The sequence below is a fragment of the Herpailurus yagouaroundi genome, unplaced genomic scaffold (assembly GCF_014898765.1).
Source record: "Herpailurus yagouaroundi ecotype Mexico unplaced genomic scaffold, PumYag 185, whole genome shotgun sequence".
Lineage (NCBI taxonomy): Eukaryota > Metazoa > Chordata > Mammalia > Carnivora > Felidae > Herpailurus > Herpailurus yagouaroundi.
Window position 1 is genome coordinate 17779964 of NW_024412416.1, and position 19296 is coordinate 17799259.

The window sequence follows — 19296 nt, forward strand, 5'->3', positions numbered from 1 at the left end:
AGGGTTCCAGCATAGGGGTCAGCAAACTCATTCTGTAAAGGACAAGATGGTAAATATTTTAGGCTTTCAGAGCCATATGGTTGCTATCTCTGCTATTCATCTCTGCTGTTGAGGCACAAAAGCTTCCACAGACAATACATAAATGAATGAGCATGGCTGTGTGCCAAGAAAACTTTATTTACAAATACAAGGGGGCAAGCTGGATTTGGACCACTGACCCCTGCTCTAGCAGAGGGAAAAGTGGTATCTTCCTCTTCCAGGAACATGGGACTCCCAATGAAGTGCCTGCTGGAGATGACCTCATGGTGACACATGACAAGCACATTTTTGCCAGAATAGACTACGACCCACGTATACAGTGGTCTACTTGACATTTCCACTTGGAAATCTCATGTGTATTGTGTGGTGCAAAGACCTACGAGTGAAAAGATAAAATATAACCCTTTACTTCTTTACGTTTCCCCCATATTTGGTTATCACCTCTAATTTTGTATTTGTGCTACCTCCCTATTTTTTTTATTAGACCAGCTAGCATATTATCTATTATAATACCTTTTCCAAAGAATCAGCCCTTGAATTCACTTTTCTCATACTGTGTTGTGAGTGCCAGGTGCTTCCAAAGAGGCCTCTATGAGGACAGCACTCCAGAACTCACAGAGGAGCGATAACTGGGTCGCCTGTGCAGACAGGGTGGTTGTTCCTGAGTCAGCACAGCGAGTGGCAAAGAGGGCAGGCTCCAGAGGTCAGAGGTTGCCTGGCTCTGCTCCCTTCTAGCTGGGTGCCTCACATGGTTGACCTCAGTCTCCTCATCTGAAAAAGGGGAACATAACGCTAGTGCCTCCTTTATAGGGTTATTGTCAGGAGTAAATGAGTTAATGCATACAAACAACTGAAGACACGCCTAACACCTAGTCAGTGCTCAATAAATGGTAATCATTTTAACTTAGGGACAGCTTTGAGGGTCGTGGTTATGGACCTCTGCTGCCCATGCTAGGGTGACCAGCAGGCACACCGGAAGCACAGGTGGACTTATTAAAAGGACGGGAGCACTATGAAAGTGGTCACAGGTGTAGAATACTGGGCTCATCTCATGTGCACCGGATGTGTGGCCCTGCACACCACGAGAGCTCTGGGAACACCCGAAGTTCTTGCTGAGAATGTTGGGGGTCTCAAGAAATGATTCAAGTACACTCCATGTGATATGTTTTAGAAAGGAGAGAAGCCAACCCTTGCGAAATGTAGTCTACCGAACCCTGTCAACGTAAGGAAAAGATAGGTCTGAGAACAAGTAAGTTTCATTTATCTGCAAGATTTACTTTGCTTGGAGCCTAGGCAGTTGCCAGACCGAGGCAGGAACTCTGCTGTGAGGTGATGCCTCTGATTTCAGTCCTAGCTGCCCCCAGAGTTTGTAGCTATAGACAGAAGTCAATTGAACTGGAGCCCCCTGTTCCTTTCTTTCAGTGAGGGTCTGCTAGACCAGCAGGGGGATGATTTCTAGAGTATTTACTCAGAATTTTCTCTTGGTAGGAGAAAATCCTACCAAGCAGAAAATCTCTTTACTAGTAGCTGACTCATGGGAGAAAGCATTACAGATTTAATGCTCAAACTAAGCATTAATTTTGGCTACTTTGATAATCTGATGACAGCAAATTAGTGAGGATGATGTGGCATTTATTTTGTTGATTTTAAAAGCATAACAGAGATGAACATTCCATGTCTAAAAATTAACAACGATATTCCAGAGCAGAGTACTCCTGATATTTTAATTTTCTGTCTAATTGGGAATTAACCAAAGAATGTAACTGAGCATTTAAGAGTTCTTTTTTGGGGCGCCTGGGTGGCTTAGTTGGTTAAGCTCAACTCTTGATTTGAGCTCAGGTCATGATCTCGTGGTTCATGAGATTGAGACCCATGTCTGGCTCTGCATTGAGCCCGCTTGGGATTCTCTTTCTCCCTCTCTCTCTGCCCCTCCCCTGCTCACATGCACTTCTCTCAAACTAATAAACTAAAAAAAAGTAAAAAAAAAAAAAAAAAAAGGTAGAGATCTTTCTGAGTCTCAGCCTTGTTCTCCTGAGATGAGCTCTTACTATGAAGACTGGCAGATATAAAGAGCGTAGGAAGGAGTTGGGGCTGAACAAGGAGGGACCGAGTTTCAGAGCCTGGGCTTTGGCAGAAGTGGTACCATGCTCAGATACAGGAGGAGGCAAGAGGGGTGGGAAACATTTCCCTCCCCTTCCTGGTAAGGAACTGGACATAGGAGGACACAGCTGTGCTTGATTCCTTTCTGGCCCCTTTCCTGTAATGTCCTCCCACCTCTCAGTATCCCTTCCCCCAGCAGTCACACGCTGACCGAATGCCTCCCCTAAAATACCCCGTTTTCAGCTGGCTTCCTAGACCTGAGTGCCACATGCTCCTTTCCCTTAGTGTAGTTGATCTCACAGAGATGCTGGGAGAGAGGGAGCTGCCTGGTCTAACGCAAACTAGTGCATAAATGGCTCAACCTCTACCTCAGGGAGATGTATTCATATTTCCCCAAAGAGGATGCTTGTTAGCACATATAGGTCTCTGGAAGAGGGGATGAAGGTGAGAGAAGAAGGAAGGGAGGGGTGGAGGGAGAAGGAACGTATTACTGAAACGAAGGCAGTGTGGTTACTAGCGAACGAAAGCGAGGTGTTCAGCTGGGGATGTCAGAGGCGGACTCTGCCTGGAAATCTGCCCTCTGAGGTTGCTGCTGCCCTTCCTGTATTTTGGAGTCCTCAGCTTCTCTAAAGGTCCAGGCTTTTCCCATTTCTGTTCCTGCAAGGCCTCTAGTCCAAGGGGGGGGGGGGAAGGGTTCCCCAACTGCCATTGTCACAGAGAAGTTGTCACACATCAGGCATCATGTCAGTGGCCTTGTAGATCACAACAGCCTTGCAACTCAGGAACAGAGGAAGGGGTAGGGCATCCACTTGGGTGCCTTCCCAGTCTATAAATTTGAAACTACTTTTATATTTACCTGGGATAGAGGAAAACTCCCTTTACTACAAGATCCTGATGTAGTTCTCTCACCCCTCCGACCCCCACGTTAGCTTTCTGAACTGTGAACCGCATGATCTTTGAGAGGAGAGCAAATCTATCCTGTCACTACAGCTAAGGAGTGACTCCCTGATGAGCAGAGTTTCTTCTCCTGGGGGACGAGTGACAGCAGGATTTCCAGAGAGATCGAAGATCGAGCAGGGTGGGGAGATGCCATGTCCCAGCGTGGGCCTCGTGCCCTGAAGCCGGATTTTCAGAAAGCCAGCAGTTTGCAGCTCTCTCACAGTGGCCGCCCCCAATTTTAAAAACCTCTTCTAGAATCATCTGCAACCTGATGCCGGTGGCCTTGGCAGAAGATGAGGTCATTTTCTAAAGCACAGAAGCATGACTTAACTTGTAAATCTGAGCCCTGGTGGCACAGGTGTTCCAAGGCCACGAGTCTTCTCCCGTTTCCACCCCAACACAATGTTCAGGCTGTCTGTGGGTTAGAGCGAGGGAGGAAGTGTGGCCTGCCTGCTGGGCAGGGGACTCAATGTCTCCCAGAGGCCCTGTCAGACTCTGTTCTGTCTCTGTGTTCTTATACAGGCAAAAGAAAACCAGGCTTCATTCAAAGAGCAAGAGGAATGCGGGGTTACAGTTTGACACGCTGGAGGTTAGGAGGCTTTTAATTAAAACAAATTCCAGTCACCCTGGGCTCATTTTCTTGAGGCTGTCCTAAGGCAAGAGCTGAACAGTGAGGACAGCTTTCATTAAGAGGGAGGCCTGCATGTACAATGTGACAATTATCTTTTGTAACAGTCTTGGAAAATAGTCTGTACTCTGTACTAACTGCAAAAGTATTAAGGACCGCAGGGAATGTAGCCTGGCGTTAACCCAGAGGAGCTCCATCACCCAGCAAACAAACAGACTGGACCAATTTGGGGTCCTGTTGGGGCTGTTGGGGCTGCCTTGGTCTCTGCACAGGCAGCTGCCCTGAGGCTACCTCCCAGCCCTGAGGGGTGGGAGGTGGGAAGGGTGGCCTGAGGACACATGAAGCCCAAGTCATGCTCTCTCCTCACCTCAAGGCCTTCTGTGGTCCACACTAAAACTCTCTCTTGGAAGAACACTTCCACAGGCCCTGGACATGGCTTCTTGGAGCAGCAGACCTGCTGCTCAGTAGCCATATGATCCCCAGGAAGTCCAAGGTCATTCTGAGGAGAAGGTCTGCCTTAGTAGTGTGAGGTGACCAAGATGGCGGCAGGCTGGGCGGGGCTTCCGTGGGAGAGCAAACATGAAGTGCCTGCACAGTGCCAGGCACCTATGGGCCCAGTAAAGGGCTCCGTCACCATGGGGATCTGCCTGCCTCCAATATCCTTACCACCAGGAAGCTGACCCCATCTCTACCTCCCCACCACTCACTGTCCCACCCAGTAGTGGTCAGGTATCCAGCAGCTTCTAGCCCCAGTTACTTGTCTTGGTTGAAGTATATATTTTCCATAAGCTGCCCTAAAAACCCTTTTTGAAGCCAAGTCAGGGTATTAAAAACATAGGCATTTCTGAGAAGTTCTGCACACAAATTATTAGCCAGTATAGGAGTGAAAAACTGTATATCACAGAGGCACGTACTTCATCTTTCCTAGCAGAGGAATGACGCCATAGACTTTGTTCTCAGACACAAAGATGGAAGGCAGTTTGTAAGCAAAGCTTGATGAGGTTTCAGTGTGCGCAAGGTTGTCTGTTTGGGAAGAGAGACCAACAGCATGGACTTGGAGAGAGGAAGAGGCCATCTCTTCTGATCCTCTGCCAACCCTGCAGCCCCCACCTGTCTGTCCTCTGGGCTCCCTGGACCTCTGGGGACAATGCCACTCACTCTCCAGTTCTGGGGCCGTGGTTAAGTAGGCAGTGTCTGGCCTCTGTCTAAGCCTTGCTTTGTCCCTAGCTTGCAGAATGAGTCTGGACATGTCCTGGACCTCAGACCTTTGGATGGCATGTGCTCTGAGGTGCCTTCCAGAGGTTTCTGAGAAAGGGCCCTACTAATGATGGTGGGAAACAGGATAAGGGTTCTTCTCTGTCCTTACCCACCACTTTCTTTCTGCAGCTTCCCCTTCCTTTAGAGCACACAGCAGGCGTGGATGCTGATACCTGCTTATGGAGCTCAAGGCAGGCCAGGATCAGGCTGGCTGCGCATTTTGTAACAAGAAATGGACTCTGCATCGGACTGACGAAGGGTCTGTCGGAGCACACGGGGCTTGAGGGCGACTAGGGAGGCTGAGGAGGATGGGAGAGAGTGGGTGGGTGTGGCCAGCTGTGGTTTACACCCATTTCCATCAGCAGGGCTGCACCCCAAACCCCACTTTGGAGGCCTCTGGTTGGAGGTAGGGCAAGGGCGACAGCAGGGGCTGCCGAGGGGGACCACGGGAAGATGAAGGACACCTGACTGTGGCTACTCTCGGGTGGCCATGTTACCTATCAGGAGTCCACTGGCACTGGGCATATGTGTATTCCAGAGCCTGTCTGACTTCTTGTCTCTGCGGGACACACAGGGCCCAAGGGGCATCCATAACCCAGGAATGCGGGGCAGGGAGTGGGCTGCAGGTGGGGTGGGACCCAGCAGAGGGGCAGGCTGACAAGGTGGGCCACAGGAGGAAGAGTCGAGAAAAGGGAGGATCAGGTAGGTGGATAAAACAGGAGACTGCATCAAGATACAGTGCCCAGCTTCAGACACTTGTATATTTTATGTCTACTGTGCAAATGTGGGGAGAGCCTAGCACAAGGGGGCAGCAGGAAGATGGACATATTTGCGCATGGGGAATTGTGTCTTGGGAATGCACCCCATGCTCATGAGTCTGATTCATATGGCCAGGAATCCCACCCCCTGCCCCTGAGACTCTAGTGGGACAGAACCCCTTCCACTGTGCTGTGTCCGGACCCTACAGAGCCCAGGCTGCAGTCGGAGCCACTTCCAAACAAGGCCGCCTGTGCTCAGCAGGCTCTGCCTCTCAAAGGTTTACACCGAAATGTACTTGGCTTCCACCCATTTCATTTTAATATCCTTTAGGAGAAGAGTTATAAACACAAGGCCAATGCCCTGAACACTTCGCAGGGTTGGGAGAGCTGTTAATACCAAGTTTGTCTATGGCTGCTCCGGGAAGCGGGCCAGGCTCAGGTTAGTGACATTCCAGGAGCCTGAATTGGAAGTCCTTATGCAATCGCAATCCTTCGTGACTTCTAGGGCAGTTTTGTCTGCATAAGGAATGCAGGAAAGGCACAGAGCAAAGGGATTAGCTGGAGCATGGAGCCTGAAACACGCTAGCTTCTTGGCCAGTGGCGTTTCGTTTGTCAGAGGGCAATGCCTTCCATGGGCATTTAGCAAGCAGGCTACGGAGAATCCCCAGATGAGAAATGTTTCTCATTAATGATTCTTTAAAAACAAACAAACAAAAAAAAAGTGTGCTCTGCACAGACAGGTTTAAGCACAGGAAAGCAGAGCTGTGGTCCCCATGCATGTGGATTTCTTTAGCATTTGGTAGACCATGTGGGTTTGCTCCCAGGGGATCTGGCTGGGATTTCTGAACTAAAAGTGACTAATGTCCAGGTCACAGTCCTGCCACCCTGGGTGAAAGCCAGCCAGTGTGTGTGTGTGTGTGTGTGTGTGTGTGTGTGTGTGTGTATTTGGGGGGGATTGGTATCCCCTTACTTGTCAGACAAGATGAGTACCAAATGCTCCCCTTTCTTTCTTCTTGCTAGAGGCAGCAGAGGCCTGGGGAACCCCCAGCCCTGGGTGGGTTCCCTTCTTTCCCACTGTGGGGGGACTGGACTGAGAGGGGGTAACAGAGATGACATGAGAACCAGGCACCCTGAAAGACAGTGGGACTGTGGCTCCTGGCTGGGTGGGGACCAGTTCACTCCTGCTTCCAAAGGGAAGCTGGTTCCATTCATGTAACACGGGCCCCCTCAGCCCACACCGCACTTAGGCACCGTGGGTAAAAGCCAGAACAAACTCTGTGTCTCAAAATTGCCGAATGGTCAGTTCACTCTCCACGGCCTTTTGCACGTTTTGCCACCGAGAGAACAAGGATTCTGACAGCAGTTTTCTTTTTTTTTTTTTTTTTCAACGTTTATTTATTTTTGGGACAGAGAGAGACAGAGCATGAACGGGGGAGGGGCAGAGAGCGAGGGAGACACAGAATCGGAAACAGGCTCCAGGCTCCGAGCCATCAGCCCAGAGCCCGACGCGGGGCTCCAACTCACGGACCGTGAGATCGTGACCTGGCTGAAGTCGGACGCTTAACCGACTGCGCCACCCAGGCGCCCCTGACAGCAGTTTTCAAACAGGTTAACACATTAGGAATAGCTTGGGGTTTCTCCGTGCTTGTATTCATTCCTGATGTGCCCATTTAGATGGTCTTTTGAGGCCTTAGAGACCAGGGCGGGTGCTCGTCTCTGCACCTGTCCTAGGGCTTCATGGTGTTGCCTGACAAGCAGCTGTTCTGATCCTGCAGTTCCACTGCCAACCCCACTTAGCGCTGACTCCCCTTTAAGGCTGCGGTAAACTTTCTTCCTAAAGGCATCAAGGTGATGGCCATTTCAAGTCTCCTCTGATTAGAGAAGGGCGTGTCTAGGAGCACCCCACAGAGTGATAGGGGCTGTGGTCTTTCTGGGTAGAGCAATGAGTTCAGAGAATAGAGACTGATGGAATTTGCAGGTATGGCGAGCTGGCTGTGTTAGCTCATTTGCAGAATGGGAGGTCACATCCCGCCTTCAGGCTTATTAAAAGGATTAAATGAGCACGTGTATGAGAGTTCCAGCACCTGCACACAAGGCAAGCTCAATTCCCACTACTGTTGTCACTAACATTACTCTTACCATGATTCCTGCCGCCTCTGAGCTCCTGAGGCTCTGTGCCCTATGTTTCTAGCAACCAATCCCCTAAAGCTCAAGCAGAAGTAACCCCCTTCCCTAATCTGTATTGCATCTTCAATTGTATCTCCCTGCTCCTGGGGGGAACTTTTCTTCCATCTTTACACTCTTCCTATATTTCAAATTCTGACCGGCAAGTCAGTTTGTGGGGTTCAGGCCACCAGAGGCAGAGGGGAGGTGCTAAAAGCCTGTGCGTACTCCTGGACTGGCCCCTTCCCACTGGCTCTCCAAATCCATCTTTCTGCGTGCCTCTGCTCTTCCCATGTCCTCTGTCCCAAATGCCATAGGCTCTTCCGTAGGCCTAAGTGGGGAGGGGCAAGGAAGAAAAGGGAGCATGTGCAGTGTCAGTCCTTACAATGTAACAAGGAGGTCAAGAGCCTAGGTTCAAATCTGCTACTCCCTGGATATGTGCTCTTGGGGCAATTACTTAATCTCTCCATTTCTCCATCAGAAACTGGAAATACTTACATCAACCTCACAATGTTGTGAGGATTAATTGAGTTAATAAATGTAACTGGTTAGGGGTGCCTGGGTGGCTCAGTCGGTTAAGCATCTGACTCTTGGTTTCGGCTTGGGTCATGATCTCATGGTTTATGGGATCGAGCCCCAAGTCCAGCTCTGTGCTGGCCGCATGGAGCCTGCTTGGGATTCTCTCTCCCTCTCTCTCTCTGCCCTTCCCGACTCATGCTCTCTCCCTGTCTTGCAAAATAAATAAATAAAATTTTTTAAAGAAGTGTAACTGATTAGAACCATGCCAGTATGCACTGTGTAAGCATTAGCTATTATTACTATTATTACTGTGTGAGGTCATCTAAGTCTCACAGATCTTATTAAATGTATCAAGTAGGTATTATTGTCATTCTCAATTTATAGTACCCATGCTATATTTAGACTAAAAAATGTAATATATATATGTGTGTGTGTGTGTGTGTGTGTGTGTGTGTATTTGGATTCTCTGATTCTGTAAACCATGCAAAACAGAGTGGCCTAACTTTGCAGCTACAGGAAAAAAAAAACATTTCAGGACACAATTTCTATGGTCCTCACCCAATCCATACATTTATTAACTAGCTGAGATGCTGGTGAACCAGAATCCCTCTAGGCAAAGAGGCCTTAGTTTCCTGAGCTGGAAACTCTTCCTCTTTTCTCTGAGCCTTAGTTTCCTCTAGCTGTTTGGTATTCTCTAGGGAATAGACTCCCGCCACCCCCACCTCATCAGTTTAAATGCTCAGAACCCTCCAGTTGTCTTAACCCATGAGCCTGAGGAAAACAGGAAGGTTCTGACAACCATTCATTATACGCACGCTCTCCAGGTCAGAAGTTACATGTGTTTTGCCCTCACACTTGCTTTGCCTGATCAGAGCCTGAAACATGTTTGAGTTGGTTACCAACAATTACACAGAAAAACCTAGATTTCTGCCTTTTCTTGAAAAACAGATCTGCCCTCTAAGCCTGCCTTCTACATGACAGTAACGGGCTGGAGCTGTAACAGCTGCTCACTTTCAATAGCACATGGGATTCTCCAGTTTGCCACAGTCCTCACACTTTGTGTTGTCTCTCTCGTATTACGACCAACAGTAGCTGCCATTTCTGATTAGGCTTGCTGCTCCTACTGTATCGTAATAGCTATCTATTTTGCTCACACTGCTTGTGTGGTTCCTATAGGCACTTAGATTTGTGGCTCCTGCCAGCATAGGAATTTCCATCAAATGTGTGTTTGCATCTTAACTGTCTTAATAGTTGGGAATGGAAGATTCTCTTCCCCTATTAAAGGAATGTTGGGGTGCCTGGATGGCTCAGTTGGTTGAGCGCTGGACTTTGGCTCAGGTCATGATCTCACGGTTTTGAGTTTGAGCCCCGTGTTGGACTCTGTGCTGACAGCTCAGAGCCTGGAGCCTGCTATGATTCCATGTTTCCCTCTCTCTCTGCCCCTCCCATACTTGTGCTTGCTCTCCCTCTGTCTCTCAAAGGAAAAAAAAAAAAACAAACAACTAAAAAATTTAAAAAAAAAAAAAAAATAATGTTAAGCACCAGAAAGCTGGTCAAAAAACTGTTGACCCTTTGAAGGTTTTGAAGCCGATTGTTATATATGGTGTGTTCCAAAAAGAGAGGATCAGAAAGTTTGCCTGCCTTCTCTATCTGTAGATACGCTGCTCCAGCTCCAAAAAGGTGCTCAAAGCTCCAGGAAGCCAGAACGAGGGGTCTGTAAGGTAGGATGGACAGATGGATAAACCCTGATATCCCCTTCACCAGTTCCTCCCTGACTGGAGCCCCTGCCTGGCCCAGAAATCTCTACACACCAGGCTGCTCATTTTGGTATTCCCTTCATCTCCGCCTACCCTCCAGCTAGAAGCCTCTGCCTTCTAGCCCAGCTCTGCCCCCTGAATCCCAACTATTCCGGATCTCCATTTTAGGCTTGCTGGCACGTTGGACCTTATTTTACTATAGTAGATCATTATTTTTTACCTGATATTTTGCAATATACCCCTAGGTCTCCTTTATGAGTTATACTCTGTTTCTGAATATTCTGACCAAAAATAAGCCACCAGAATGCATGTTCCCCATCACTAGAGGCATACTGTATCCTCTGAGTCTGGAATGGCAGATTAAAGAACTCCCCAAGCTCACCGCTCTACCTATCACATGGGGCTAAGAAAAACCATATGACTCATAAATGGCAACTTCCTCTTGGACTCCTGAAACCATGTAAAGTTCATCCTGATTGAAAGCTCTGTCCTGTGAAAGTCTGTAGGCTGGGGTTCCAACAGGCCTGATCTATCTGTTGCCACAGCAGCTCCACAGCAATCTTTAAAAATAGATCACCTCTGAAAGGAGAGCAGATTTCCCTGTAAGCCCAGCGTGGATTCTCTGGGGGCTCTTCACAGCTCTGCTTGGATGAAGATTCGCCGTATTTGAAAGTAAAAGGTTAGAGAAAAGCTAAACAGGACAGAAAGCAGAGAACTCTGGTGAAAGTAACACAGGGGCACAGCTCAGGACCACCACATAAAGCCGCCAAAGCTCTCCAGGGGGGCCTGTGTCACAGGTCCATCCACCTGTTCACCCATCCTAAAGGCAGCTGGTTCACAGACCCGTGTGCGGGACGGGCAGGGCGCAGGCAAGGTGCGACGCCCACAGAAGGTTTCCGCTCACCGTGGTGTTCAATCCCCCCGGAAGCGACGGCAGCGCGGGCGACCAAATGTGCAGAGACTGCTGCCTCTTCTTGAGAGGGGTTTCTGCTCAGCACGATGTGATGCGCCTGTCACCCGGGAAAGAAGAAACAGGATTGTTTACACGCTTGGCGGCAGCAATAGGGAACTAACTGTTCTTGGAGCGATAAGCAGAAAGCCAAGGAACTTTCTAGCAAGCTAGACAATATGATTTGTGTGGAAGCACAGTCAATTCTCAGGAGACCTAGATTTTAAAAGCATTGGGCTGTGGACAGAGAAAGCCCTGAAGGCTGAGTCCGGATGGCTCGAAGCTGTGGCCAGGGCGGATCACTAAGTAAATCATTTAAGTCTATGCTGCTGTGAGTGCAGTGTCAGCAGAGGATGGGCGGGGGGTGGAGGGGGGGGCGGTTGGCGAGCGGAGGAGGGTTTCAAGAAGGAAGGAGATGGGTTAAAAAGTGCCAGTGCTTTGCACAGGAAGTGGGCGAGCCCAGCCCCATGCCCCAGCTCAGCCCAAAGGGGGCCCTTGCCGAGATGTCAGTAGCCTCCCCAGTGCCTGATCTACCAAGCCCACCTCCCTGCGCCTTCTTCAACTGGCCCATGGGGCTATCTGAACACAGAAAAGAGCTCAGTTCCTTAAAAATAAAGCCCAATTGAAAATTCTTTGAGAGAGAGAGAAAAAAAAAACCCTATGATCCCATGAATATAAATAGTAACAATCCTCCCAAAATAAAATACAAAACACATCTCTCCAAATAAAAAAGACATAACATAAAGAATAAAAGAGAAAATAAAGTTACTACTCATCTGACAACATTTAAAGTTTTTAAAAATGCTATTAGTAACAGGTTCACATTCATTCAGTAAATAGACCCTTACCGATCACTTATGACGGGAGAGGCCAGGACCAGAAAGGGTGGGCAGTACAGAAAGGGACAGGAACTGAACCTGATGTCCTACAGTGCACTAACACCAGGTGGCAGGTGGTTTGCAATTAATTGCCAAAAGGGTGACAGAAATACTAAAATACCATGAGTTAAAGGGAGAAACACCAGACTGGGATAGGCCAAGACATATTAACAGCAGTTAAGATTTCTTTCTCAGGTGTAGTATCAATTTTAATTTTCTTAACAATTTTTGTTGCCCGTGTTTTGTAGACGAGAGAGCTGAGGTTGAGGAGCAGGTGATATCTTGCCCAAGATACCTCATGGCTGAGAGAAAATGGAGATAAGATTCTGACTTTGATACTCGGACTCCCTCCCAGGGCGAGAACGCTGCCCTTCCTCCCTGCCCTGGTGCTTGTTGGCAGACATCACTAACTGATGCCTGCACACTCCCCAGAGGTGCCGATTCATTCAGCCTCCAGGAGCTATGACTAATCCGTGGGAGCTGGCTAGGAGATAAAGCCACACCATCAGAACTTCCTAGTCCAGACCAAGCAGTGAGGCAGCAAAGCCATAGGGACTTGGTCCTCTGATGACCAGCTGAATGCATTTGTCAGTTGGTAATCAGGGTGGATTCTAGACTCTCATCTCATTGATCATATGTTAAAATCAGCTGAGGTATTAGCTCTAGACTTTTTATGATAGGGGCTATTCCAAACCAAGATTGCTAGCAATAACTTTTATTGTTGTGTTAAAACAATCAGAATTTCGGGGCGCCTGGGTGGCGCAGTCGGTTAAGCGTCCGACTTCAGCCAGGTCACGATCTCGCGGTCCATGAGTTCGAGCCCCGCATCGGGCTCTGGGCTGATGGCTCAGGGCCTGGAGCTTGTTTCCGATTCTGTGTCTCCCTCTCTCTCTGCCCCTCCCCCGTTCATACTCTGTCTCTCTCTGTCCCAAAAATAAATAAAAAACGTTGAAAAAAAATTAAAAAAAAAATCAGAATTTCATATTTGTAAATGCGAACAATATCCTTTGTTTTAAAACTACTTTCCTTATTACAGGATGTAAATAAATGGAACAAGTAGTTTTGGCAACACCCCAATTAGTCATTATCCTCAATTTGGCCCGAAGATCTGGCTTGAAATGCTTTCCAATAATGCACACTCCAAAAAGTAAAGACAATTGGAGCCATTGGAGCCACAGGGATAGTCAAAGCATCACATGTTCAGGAATTTGAAGAGAGGAAGAGAGGAAAATCTGCCCATCCCAATTGGAAACTGAATCATGTTTACTTTGTGTTTTCTCCTGCTTAACGATCTTTAGGATCCACCATCGAGGAGAGCACCCTGTGATGCTAGAAAAGATTTAACTCATATTGTTACAAAGACTTTTAACTCACAGTACTTTAGATTTATTCAAATTCAAATTCAAAAAGATTTCATATTTTGTTTCCACTCAATATTATAAGGCAATGTAAAAGATATATGTCTATCAAAATGATTCCTTTTCTTTTTACTTATTTAATTATTTATTTGGGGAGGGGAGAGAGACAGAGAGGCAGAGAGAGAGAGAGAGAGAGGAAGAGAGAGAATCCCAAACAGGCTCCGAGCTGCCAGCACAGACCCTGATGCAGGGCTCAAACTCACCAACTGTGAGATCAAGACCTGATTCAAAGTCAGATGCTCAACCAACTGAGCCACCAGGCACCCCTTTTTCTTTTTCTTTTTTTTAATGTTTATTTATTTATTTTGAGAGAGAGAGAGATGGAACATGAGTGGGGGAGGGGCAGATAGAGAGCTTGAGAGAGAATCCTAAGCAGGCTCCATGCTGTCAGCACAGAGCCCAACAAGGGGCTCGATTCCACGAACCAGGAGATCATGACCTGAGCCGAAATCAAGAGCCAGACGCTCAATGGACTGAACCACCCAGACACCCCTATCAAAATTATTTTCAATTCATATGAATAATTACATGTTCTGAAAGTTCTGTATGTTGCCTTTTGCCTTTGGAGACAGGAAGCAAAATTTTCTGAGAGCAAAAATGCTCACAATATCAAGAAAGTGGATCCTGAGAGCTTAAGGGCATCCGAATTTCACAAAAATCTTCGTAACCTCAACATTTTTCTGTGTGAGATACTAATATAAGCAACCATTTATTATTCATTATTCACTTCAGAAACTCAATCCTTGGTCTAATTTATATTTGATGTTCATGAAACTTCCAAAAACCATACGCTGGTTTAACATTGCGGTGAGGGAAGGAAAAGGGAACCATGATGTTAAAAATGTGCAAGGTTAGCATCTCATTGATTCAGTAAAATTAAATTTAGTTTAATTTAATTCAGTCCTATTCAATTTACCTTAATTTTTAAATGCTTTTTACATGCCACATTGTGTCCCTCATCAGACTCGGGGCCTTATCATAGCTTATCTGGTCCTGCCTTCATCACGTCCAAGCAATTTCTAGCCCTCTCTCCCCATTCTCACTATCCAGTCGGCCCCTCCTGCTGTCCCTTCCCTTCTTGACCAACTTGGAGTTCACCATCTATCACTGTTGATACCAAAAATGCCCTCAACTTCACTGAAGCATTATTTGAAATGGTGAAAAAGGGGGAATCATCTAAATAACCACCAGAAGCGGAATGAATATATTGTGGTTTATTCATACAATGACTGAACTCTACCTAGTACATTAACAAAGTAACATTTCAGAAACATACCAATGAGTGGAAAAGTAATTTATCGTTCCAATTTTAGTATATGTGCTGCCGAAGTGAGCACTGGAAAAGTAATTTATAAGAGGATGTAAACATCATGGGACCAGTGAGTTTCAAGTTTCTCTTTTGAAGCAAAAAAACAAAAAAACAACACAAAAAACAACAAAAAAATCCTTTTGTTCCAGATTGTTTTGCATACTGTCTTACTGAAGCAGATGGAGAGGGTCTAGAAGCTCACTCAGCTGTGCCCACCCAGCTTCCTCCAAAAGACCCTCCATGGAACATGAGGGCTCAGGGTGATGCAGATCGAGAACCACAGATCCACACGGTATAGGAGGCTGCCTTAGGGAGTAGGTACAAAGGCAGTTGAAAAGCTAGTGATTAGATTACCCAATTTTCCAAATTAAACCACTGTTCACAATTCTGGAACAACACTCTGCTTGCTAAGAGAATATAAATACCCCTGTTATATGCATCTGAGAGCATTTAAGGACTAGTTGTTAGTGTTAACAGAATTATAGGAGCCATGCTTGCCTCTCCTGGCTTTATGCAGGAGCCCAAGTAATGGGCCCCGCTGGGGATCTGTGCTTGACTGCATTCACTCCTTATTATTTATTAATCTCCCAGGGCTCAGATTTCTCCTCCCGTTCTTTGTTGTTTTCAGTATCTTACGGTTATATATTTATCAGTTGTCATCTTGGAGCTGAGAGGGAGTGTTTAATATTCCTAAATCTCCTGAGCCATTAACATGTGGTACTGGGTTAAAAACAAAAACAAAAACGCAACCTTTAATATCTCATACTGAGCAAGGTCATTAATTGAAAAACCTCAGTCATAAGATCAACCACCCTCAAGCCCTGCCAAGGTCCAGAGCAGAAGGCTGCGCTTGGGCCCTCCTGAGCATTTCCGGGGGAAACCACTGAGTCCACAGCGCCAATCCAGCTGTCAATAGACACAGCCAGAGCTACAGCTGGCAGACTCTTATCTGACTGAGGCTGTCCCCTTGGATTTGTGAAATGTGTAATAGTTCTTGAACAGAAAACTTGATGACTAGTAAGAAGGATGTTTCTATTTATGCAGGCAGACCCCATCATGTGAATACTCAACTTAAGACATGCAATGCTCTGACTGCAGGCCCCAAGCTCTTCACAGGAGACAGGGATAGATTTTTTTCCCCCCATTTGGTAAACAACTAGGAGGATCACTGACTCAGAGGGAAATCTCTTCTCCTGCAGCAAAGTGGAGAGTCCACAAAGAGCTAAAGGTGCATTCGTGGACCTAAACTGAGTCTATTTACCCTGGAGACAAAAACATTCGTGGGGAATGCAGCTCAGCAGCCGTCAGGATCTTTGTACTTGAGGGCTAGCACTAGAGAGGGACACTGGGAGGGTGGGAACTAACCTTGAGTAAGCACCTACTTTGGCCAGACATGGTGCTATGCAGATTACATACACCAGCTCGCTTCATCTCAGAATCACTGGTGAGGGTGATGTTAACACCCCAATTTATAGATGGGGAAATGAAGCCCTCAGGAGATAAAGCAACTGACCGAAGGTCATATAGAGGGCTCAATGGCAGGACAGGGATTCAGACTAAGGCCTGTGATTCCAAATTGTATCCTGCTCTAGTCTAACATCTGGTTTTTTTTTTTTTTTTTTAATTTTTTTTTTCAATGTTTATTTATTTTTGGAACAGAGAGAGACAGAGTATGAATGGGGGAGGGGCAGAGAGAGAGGGAGACACAGAATCCGAAACAGGCTCCAGGCTCTGAGCCATCAGCCCAGAGCCCGACGCGGGGCTCGAACTCACGGACCGGGAGATCGTGACCTGGCTGAAGTCGGACGCTTAACCGACTGCGCCACCCAGGCGCCCCTAACATCTGGTTTTTTAAGAAAGTAGAAGTTACAGAAAGAGGATCTTCTAGTCAGCGTAATGAAGTATTATTTAAGAGTCAGAGAAATAGTTGCTAAGTAGTAGATTCGGCTCAGAGGTTGAATGGGCTGGCTAGGTGGAGGGTGAGCCACTGATACGTGGGTCTCGAAGCAGCTTCTGAAAACGAACTGTACGGGGACACCAGAGTGGGGAGTCGGGCAGTGGCTGATGGATGGAGCAAGATGTTAAGGTGCCTTCTACCGAGGGTCTGTGTTTTTCTGCTTTGGTTCAAATTAGTGCTTTAATTCAACAGAAGCTCAAGTCCTCTTGTCACTGTGAGGTGTGAGTTTGCTGTGTTTCTCTTATAACTGACCAGCTGTGCGGCTACGTAGCTCTCCCTCTTGGCCTTGCCAGAGCAGACCATGCAATCTTCAGCTTTGGGCTGATGCCCTTGTACAAGACAGGGTCATATTGCAGCCCAGGGTTGCCGCTTCCTTTCCTCTCCAGTCTCTGGCCAGGAAGGAAGCCTCTCAAGGCCACCCACACCACAGGGGCCTGGGGCAGCTGGAGCGCCTTGGCTAAGAGAAAGATGTTGCTGGGACTCTCTGGGGGGCGTAGATGAAAGGGAAGTCCCTGGGTGCCGAGGGCATTCCAAAACCGAGTTCTGAGGGCCCCAGACTAAGCTAGTTTCTTTTAATAGTCAGAGAGAGTCCTCAGTGGCAGCTCTCCAGTCGTCAATTTTAGCTCCTCCGAAGGGCTGGGGAGAAAAGGCCCTACTCTCTGTAAGGGTCAGCACCAAAATAGATATGTTGGGAACTTCAATTTTCACCCTCTCTTGGTTGGAAGTGTGTGTTTTCTTAAAACGTAACTAGATTTTTAGATTGTGAGAGTAATATCGGTATATAATTTTGAAAAATCCTAAGTGGTAAGTTAAAATGCCTCTCTCCCTTCTGTCTATAAGCCTCACCCTCTTCTCCCGATCCCGTCTGACTCCTTGGAGTTATCACTATCAAGTTCCCTGTGTATCCCAGAGATATTGATATGCTTATACAAATATACACACATATAGGCCCATGTTTTTGTTTTTGTTTTTTAAGTAGGCTCCATGCCTAGTGTGGAGCCTAATGTGGTGCTTGAACTCACAACCCTGAGACCAAGACTTGAGTTGAGATCAAGAGTCTTAACCTACTGAGCCACCCAGGTGCCCCTATAGGGGCATGTTCTTAAACACACCCATGCATAGACACGCATGTGCAATCGTAACCTGACGCTGCCCTGCTTCCCTCCCCCAGCCCAGCTTCATCTGCCACCACCCTTCTGGCCTCTGCCATGATGGCTCCTCTGCCCTCTCCTCAATCTTCGGGGTGTCTCACTATCAGTCCTCGGGCTGCTCTGTTGGGAGCTCTCACAGCACCCAGTCCTGCTCCCTGTGTGCACATCACGGTCGCCATTTTACATTCATCTGTGGGACTATTCAGCTAAGGTCTCTGTCACTCTCTAGGCTGCTCCTCCATCACCGTCCCAGGGCCAACCACTGTGCCTGGCACATTGTAGGGTCTAGCCGGTTGTCAACTGAAGAAACATTCTGATACACATCTGCCATTTAAAAAATAATAATGCACTTTTGGCATCTTTAATGTCAGAATATACACATTGATCTCATTCTTTCTGTGGTTCTATGGTGTTCCATCACGTGGATACACCACAACCTCCTAACTGGTCTCCTATTGATGGATGTTAAGAGCATTTCTAATTTCTAAGGGCTCGCTATTACCCTATAAAATTGGAGAGGGAATATCAAATGGTTTCCCCCAAAGTGGTGCCAATCCCCACTCCTTCTAGCGGTGTATGAGGATGACTGCTTTCCAGTACCTTTGCCATCATGGGGTATCATCAAACTTTTTTTATTTTGCTCACAGCTAGGTGAAAAATGGCATCTCCTGAGTGAAAGTGCATTTCTTTAATAACAAAGGATGCTGAAGATCATTTTTGTATTGTTATTGGCCATTTGTATTTTCTCTTCTGTAAGCTGACCATTCCTGTCTTTTGCCCTTATTTCTATTGAGTTGACTTTTTCATCTACATTTTATAAGAATTCTTTCTATGTCTCCTCTCTTTGCTATTTATTTTTTGACTGTGATATTTTGTCACAGAGAAATTTTTTTTTTGCTGTCAAATTCATCAATTTTTGTTTCTTTTTTCTTTCTTGCCTTCCTGTCTCTCTATCTATAGCCACATGTACATATGCAGAGGGAAGATGCTACAAATGTCAACACCAACTCCTTCTGGGAGGGGAGGCCTGGATAACTTGTAACTCGTTCCTTCGTATTTGTCTACATGGCTTGATTTTTTAGAATATAAAGAGTATTTTATTTTATATTATTTATGAGAGAGAGAGCACAAGTGGGGGAGAGGGGCAGAGGGGGAGAGAGAGAATTTTAAGCAGGCTCCATGCTCAATGCAGAGCCCAACTAGGGGCTCAATCTCACGACCCTGGGATCATGACCTGAGCCGATTCAAGAGTGTCATACACGCTCGACCGAATGAGCCACCCAGGGGCCCCTTCATTATCATTTTTATAAAAAATAGTGACTTAAAAAGAAAGAGTACAACTCTTGGATTTATGTCACCCTTAGAAAACTTTTATGATGCATAGAATCATAATCGCATTCTGCATCTTTTCTAATTTTAAACATGAAAGGTTAGTATTTTCAGAGATTTTGAAAATTACAAATAGTGCATTATA

At 46.7% G+C, this 19296-nt stretch overlaps 1 protein-coding gene across 7 annotated transcripts in view; it reads right to left on the bottom strand.

Annotated features, from left to right (window-relative positions):
- The window catches only part of TTC23 (tetratricopeptide repeat domain 23), a 106220-nt gene that overhangs the window by 23111 nt on the left and 63813 nt on the right, over nucleotides 1-19296 (bottom strand). For all 7 annotated transcript variants that reach the window (XM_040493776.1, XM_040493779.1, XM_040493778.1 and 4 more), the window contains exon 7: nucleotides 11065-11170. In XM_040493776.1, the coding sequence (XP_040349710.1) occupies nucleotides 11065-11170 (106 nt within the window). The remainder of the gene's footprint in view (nucleotides 1-11064; nucleotides 11171-19296) is intronic.